Source organism: Carex rostrata, chromosome 20, assembly GCF_964058835.1.
Source record: "Carex rostrata chromosome 20, lpCarRost1.2, whole genome shotgun sequence".
In the NCBI taxonomy this organism is placed as follows: domain Eukaryota; kingdom Viridiplantae; phylum Streptophyta; class Magnoliopsida; order Poales; family Cyperaceae; genus Carex; species Carex rostrata.
In genome coordinates, this window is record NC_135937.1 from 5,177,151 (window position 1) to 5,183,869 (window position 6,719).

The 6,719-nt window shown below is 37.4% G+C and overlaps 2 protein-coding genes across 2 annotated transcripts; one reads left to right on the plus strand and one right to left on the minus strand.

The window, feature by feature from the left end:
• Nucleotides 1-301: 301 nt before the first annotated feature.
• LOC144572077 (tubulin beta-2 chain) lies at nucleotides 302-2,590 on the plus strand. Its single transcript, XM_078321476.1, has 3 exons — nucleotides 302-924; nucleotides 1,023-1,292; nucleotides 1,639-2,590. The coding sequence occupies exons 1-3, from the start codon at nucleotides 531-533 to the stop codon at nucleotides 2,316-2,318; spliced, it is 1,344 nt and encodes a 447-aa protein (XP_078177602.1). The 5' UTR covers nucleotides 302-530; the 3' UTR covers nucleotides 2,319-2,590.
• Nucleotides 2,591-3,648: 1,058 nt separating this feature from the next.
• LOC144572677 (uncharacterized) lies at nucleotides 3,649-5,007 on the minus strand. The gene has a single exon (XM_078322340.1). It carries the CDS (start codon nucleotides 4,846-4,848, stop codon nucleotides 3,823-3,825), a length of 1,026 nt encoding a protein of 341 aa, XP_078178466.1. The 5' UTR covers nucleotides 4,849-5,007; the 3' UTR covers nucleotides 3,649-3,822.
• Nucleotides 5,008-6,719: the final 1,712 nt, after the last annotated feature.

The window sequence follows — 6,719 nt, forward strand, 5'->3', positions numbered from 1 at the left end:
TGAAATTTGAATTTGAAAGCGACAGATAGGTCAGCAGATGAGCAAATCCCAGTTCATTTATTTTTTCTACCGTTGATCTCTCCAACAGCTCGAGCCCTGATCCAACATATCTTTTAAGGTATCTCAAATATTGAGTTTGAATCCAGGCTGTGCAATCTATCAGGCCCATTAGTCCGGATTCTGATCGCACGGTCCGAATCTAAACTCAAATTTTGAGTTACTTTATGGAAATGGACCAGAACAGCTGTAATCCACCGCAAATTTCAAACCTCATTTTCGAAGAACCCTAACACCTCCCATTATTTAATTTGATAAAACTGGAAAAGTAAAGAAACCCTTCTCGAAAACACCGACTAGCCGTTATTTCTCCTTTTTATTTATACTAGTTTTATACACACAGATCTCTTTGCTCCTCATTTCCTCTTTTCCCTTCAAAAATCAAACCAGTCCTCTTTATTTTCTCTCTCTTCGCTCTCTTAGATCCCTAAAATCAATTTTCTCTCTCTTTCCAATCTCTATCCAAATCAAAGATGCGTGAGATTCTTCACATCCAGGGAGGCCAGTGTGGTAACCAAATCGGTGCCAAGTTCTGGGAAGTGGTTTGTGCCGAGCATGGCATTGATGCCACTGGCCGGTACACCGGCGATTCAGATCTACAACTCGAGCGAATCAATGTGTACTATAACGAGGCGAGCTGTGGCCGCTATGTTCCACGTGCGGTGCTGATGGATCTGGAGCCTGGGACCATGGACAGCATCAGATCTGGGCCCTATGGTCAGATCTTCAGGCCTGACAACTTTGTGTTCGGCCAATCTGGTGCCGGAAACAACTGGGCAAAAGGGCACTACACCGAGGGTGCTGAGTTGATCGACTCTGTGCTTGATGTTGTTCGAAAGGAAGCTGAGAACTGCGATTGCTTGCAAGGTACATATTCTAATTAAGCATTTCATCAAACAGTTGGTGGGTCACTCTTTTCATTAAGGAATTTCTATTAACACATAGTATTATTGTTTTGAGTACAGGGTTTCAGGTGTGCCACTCTTTGGGTGGTGGGACCGGATCTGGCATGGGTACATTGCTGATATCAAAGATAAGAGAGGAGTACCCTGATAGAATGATGATGACCTTCTCGGTTTTCCCTTCGCCCAAGGTTTCTGACACGGTTGTAGAGCCTTACAATGCGACCCTTTCCGTGCACCAGTTGGTTGAGAATGCTGATGAATGTATGGTGCTTGATAACGAGGCCCTTTATGACATCTGTTTCAGAACCCTCAAGCTCACCACACCCAGCTGTAATTTCTCTTTTTCCTTTACTATAGCTATTTTTTTTCCTTCCATAGATATTTAGGTTGGAATTATTTGACGGTTTAGGTAGTGCCAATATCTGGGGTGGAGGCAGAAATATTTCTTTGGGGTCAATGTTAGCAAGCTTTCAAATTGAGGACGAAATTGGTGCTTAATAAGGGGGTTAAATATGGTTGAAGGTTGAAACTATAATATTTTTCAAAAATTTTATAAAATAACACTTAGAAGCACAATTATTTGAGATATAAAATAACAAATAGAAGCTCAATTTTTTTGGTTCTTGGCTGCAATTGAAATTTTAATTGACTAAATCTCTTTTCATTTTTGTTGCAGTTGGTGATTTGAACCATTTGATATCAGCAACAATGAGCGGCGTGACCTGCTGTCTCCGCTTCCCTGGTCAACTGAACTCTGACCTGCGCAAGCTGGCAGTAAACCTTATCCCATTTCCACGTCTGCACTTCTTCATGGTCGGTTTTGCCCCTCTGACATCCCGTGGTTCTCAGCAATACCGTGCACTAACTGTCCCCGAGTTGACCCAGCAAATGTGGGATTCCAAGAATATGATGTGTGCTGCTGATCCACGTCATGGCCGCTATCTGACTGCCTCAGCCATTTACCGTGGCAAGATGAGCACCAAGGAAGTCGATGAACAAATGCTCAATGTGCAGAACAAGAATTCATCTTACTTTGTTGAGTGGATTCCCAACAACGTGAAATCCACAGTGTGTGATATCGCACCAACAGGGCTCAAGATGGCGTCTACATTCATCGGCAACTCTACATCGATACAGGAGATGTTTAGAAGAGTGAGCGAGCAGTTCACGGCCATGTTTAGGAGGAAGGCGTTTTTGCACTGGTACACCGGAGAAGGAATGGACGAGATGGAGTTTACTGAGGCAGAGAGTAATATGAATGATCTGGTGGCGGAGTACCAGCAGTACCAGGATGCGACGGCCGATGAGGAGTTGGAGTATGAGGATGAGGAAGAGGAGGGGCAAGAGGAAATGTGAGAGAGAAATTGAGAGGTCTAAATGTGTTTTCTGTGTTGTTGTTTTGGCTTTTGTTGTACTTCTCTCGCTGCAACTTCCAGTTGCTGCTTCTATGGAAGCTGGTGACAGCAGCACAGGAGCCTATGTATTGCTTTGCTTCTGTTTTTGAACATGGATATTGCTTATGTTATGTGTCTTTACCTTTATTAGCTATGTAGTTTTTTTTATTGAATATGGGTGATATTGCAAACTTTTAATGAATTAAGTACATTGTTGTTTGTTTGCTATAAAAATAGTTAATTTCATTCAAGTTGGATTTGATTGTTATTATGCAAAATCAAAGTTAACTAGTTTCTGCATAATCTTTTTAGCATGACGTATATTTGTTATAGCAGGCAAAAAATTGCATTTCCACAAGAAATACCATGGAAAAAAAGTAAATCAGGTTTATTTTTGTGGTATTGCAAACTGAGTAGAACTAGGGTGTTCTTTAAGTTCACCAAAGTATTTGGTGAGCTTAACTTCAAAACCTATTAAATTAGTTTTAAATGATGAATCCGAACTGTTGAAATCCATCTATCTTGTGCGTGATGTGTCTAAATGTGAAATTTTTAAACATTCGAATTAGTTTAGTATAAAGTGCGGTTAAAATTAGAAAGTCAATAAATTAATTTTAGTGCAATTTTTTTAATGTTTTTTGACCACTTGAACTTTATACATTAATTCGAATGGTTAAAATTTTCACATGTAGACTCATTATTCGTAAGATAAGTAGATTTCAACAATTCAGATTCGTTATTTGAAACAGATTTAAAGAGTTTTGAAATTAAGCTCATCAAACACTTTAGTGAGCTTAACACCCTAGTTCTACTCTTGCAAACTAACTAAATAGTTAATTTTATTCTAGTTGGATTTGATTGTTATTGTGCAAATCAAAGCAAATTTTTATAGCCAACTAGTTCCTGTTAAAACGTACCAAAAGTTCAATTTCTGATTAAGTTTCTGCGTAATCTTTTGAATTCAATATATTAGCCATATAAGCTACTTTTTAACAATAAATTTGCATTAGATCCGTGAAGCAGGCAAGAAATTGCAAATTATGTTATTTGCATTACGCATTAACTGGCAGAATGAAATGCTATGGAAGAAAGTAAATCAGGATTAAAAGGTTCAAAGGTAAAAAGATGAAATTCTACCGGATTTTATCAAAAAATAAATAAAAAGATTTGTAACTACAAACCCAAATTAGATATTAAAATAACAGAATAGCTAATTTGTTGGTGTAAATTCAACTAACAGAATACACCCCCCACTGATTTGAATCTGTATGATAAAAATCAACTAACGCCTGTAGTAATGCAATTAATTCATAATAAACTCATAGATATGGACCACTTCAAACTGGATTGATTACCAACATAGCTAAAACTGGGCACAACATACAACTATACTTGAACAAGAAAAATCAAGCACAAAAAAAAAATTAAGAACCACCGAAAAGGGAGGAGAGGTTTACAATCTCAATCTATAAGTCCTCTAATTCCAAGCATCCATTAGCATTTTTGCCTTCAAGCATCAAGATCTTTCTGTATCCAGCTTGAATCGGGTATGTACCACTTTCACTAGATACAGAATTCCATGTAGAAACAATTGTGTACCACACCAGAAGTACTGCACAAGCAACCGCAAACAACATTACGACAAGAAAACTCGAAGGGAACTCCCTCTTTTTATGATTAGCAAGACGATCCTCGCTTGAGGGGATCACAATTGATCGTGGATCCAAGGGCTCAGAATGAATCGAGTGAATTCTCACTCCATCATCTGTTGAGAAGCTCCAAGAGTTCAATGTAATACTCTGAGTCGAATTCATGCCAGAATATCTCATACCCACGAAGAATCTCTCTTTTGAGAGCAGGCTAGTTAAATCAACAGGGTAAGAGAGCAATGCACTCATCAATTTTGATTCCTTAGATTCGCTAACCCTAACTTCCATTCTTTTAGAAATCCCATTGTAGTTTATTGAACAATGCAACTGACCAAACAAACTGGGGCTTGAAAGACCTGAGCTTTGAGCAACCAAATCAGCACCGACATTGATTTTGATAAAGTTCTCAGTTTTATTAATTGAAATCAACTTCACTGAGATGGTATTTGGGGGTAGCTCCAATTGAAGCACCTCACTCGACTTAAACAAAGAATCTCCATTTCCATTGTTGTATGGTATTAGAAAGAAACCCAATTCCCCAAAGTTCACAACATTTGCTGGAATTGTAGAGAAAGAGAAGTGGGTTGTAAAACCCGAAGCCGGGTTGTTACCTATCAAGCTCAAGGGCTTATTGTAAAAGACACTGGCTGCTGGTGCTGAGAGGCGCACTGATGAGGAAGCGAGCTTGGCACCACCATTGAATGAAATTTGCTGAAGATATGCTTTCTCATTTGAGAAATCGAAGGAGAAGGCAAAGGGAGGAGGCTTCTCTGTTATAATTTGGAGAGATCTAGCCTGAGAGATGAACAGAAAGAGGAATCCGATAGAGTAAGAGAGATTCATTACAGGAAAATTTCAATTTGATTTTCAGAAATCGCTCGACCAAGCTAATGAGCTAGGGTTTGGCTTCTGTTTTCTGAGATTTTGGGAAGAGAGGAAGCAGAGATAGAGATAAAGACACTCAAATGGCGCTCAAGCAAGTAGAGACAATTCTTAGTTTATCGATTCATTAATTACACAGAACGAGGCAGACATGAGAGACGAATTCGCATCCTCTGAGATATCTCATATTTTTCATGACGTTTTGGAAAATCCCAACCGTTACAATACGTTCTGTGCGAATATCAAAGCTCAAATAATACTGCCCCTACGTAACCCCCGAATAGGCATCAAACACGTCGGTCAAGCAAAATATGAGGTATCTCAGAGAATACGCACTTATGAGAGACAGAGAGAGACTCAGAGAGAGGATGTTCTTTTGTGTAGCTATCTCTATAAGATATAATGTACCGGTACAGATCACAGTGACAACTTAATTATTCGAAAAAGATTTAGTGGAGTCAAAAATTCGTAATTCAGATATAATTCGAAAATCATTCAAAATCATACATTGAATCTAAGTCAAAGAACTAAGTTCAGACATTTTAGATCCAAATTCAAAATTTGAATTACTGAAATTTGATAAAGCATTAAATGACAAATCTTTTGAGTAAAAAGAAGTAATAGATTGACGGTCATATTCTTGGTCAAAATAAGTAGCATTAATTGATGATTGTGTTCTTAGTCAAAACAAGCAACATTAATTCTTGTATTGAAACACAATGAGCGGTTCAGATCATCGTCTTTTAGCTGGAAACCACGGGTTGCATCCACACAGATACGAGACTCATTCTCTGGCCTCACCACATGCACAAGGCTTAGCTGAAAATCACACACACATCGCTCCAACAACACGAGACCCCTTCTCTATTCCACCATGTGCATTAGCCTCTAGGTGCTTTTTTTTAAGGGAAGAGAAATCGCAGAGCGAAATGATGAATTTTTCCCAAAAAAAGGCGAACAATACGAAAAATTATACGCTGATTAATCTGCCATAGGTCCAAATTCGAATAATTCGCAAATAATTCACAAATTATTTACGAATCTTGTTACTGTAGTACATATTACGAGATATCTATTGGCATATTGACCCGCTATACAGATTTGTACACCTCTACGGTATAGTAAACATAGAATGTACAAATATCTATATATATTTTCCTTTGAACCGCTCAAGAAAATGCTTTTGATGCTTTTTATTATCGACGAGTAAAGCATGCCGTTTGTTTGTTCCAATCTTACGTGACACGCTCTGCTTTTCTTGCTTTGCTTTATTAAATTGTTAGCAATGCTAATTTGTGTTTAATCTTGAGACCAAAAGGAAATTTCATGAGGCTAGCTTTTCCAACTTTCCAGTTTGGTAAGTTTCCACCTCTGTTAGACCAACAATTTCGTACCTGTTTTTCCAACCAGTTACACTTTGGGCGTTGGGCCATCCGCAACAAAAAAATATATTATTTTTAATTTGTATTAAAGAATTCATATTTGATTATCTTAGTTTGTAGATAGAAGTTGATAAACATTCTTTTTAAGTCCAGACATAAATTAAATTTTTTTGTTTAAAACAGAGAAGTATTATCGATGGATCCCCTTTATTACTGTAAAATTATTTGCTTAATTTTTCAACAAACTTTTTAACATCAGTTTATCTTTAATTATAATTATAAGTGCCTTTATTTTTGGAAACTTGTTTGCATAGAGGACATAAAAAAGTTTAAAAACTAAATGCTTAATATGATCTTTTAGAAATATTTAATAACCAAAATCATAAATTTCCACAAAATTTATCAGCACAAATAATCAGGGAATAAAGGAGCAGTTTTATATTTGGGCTG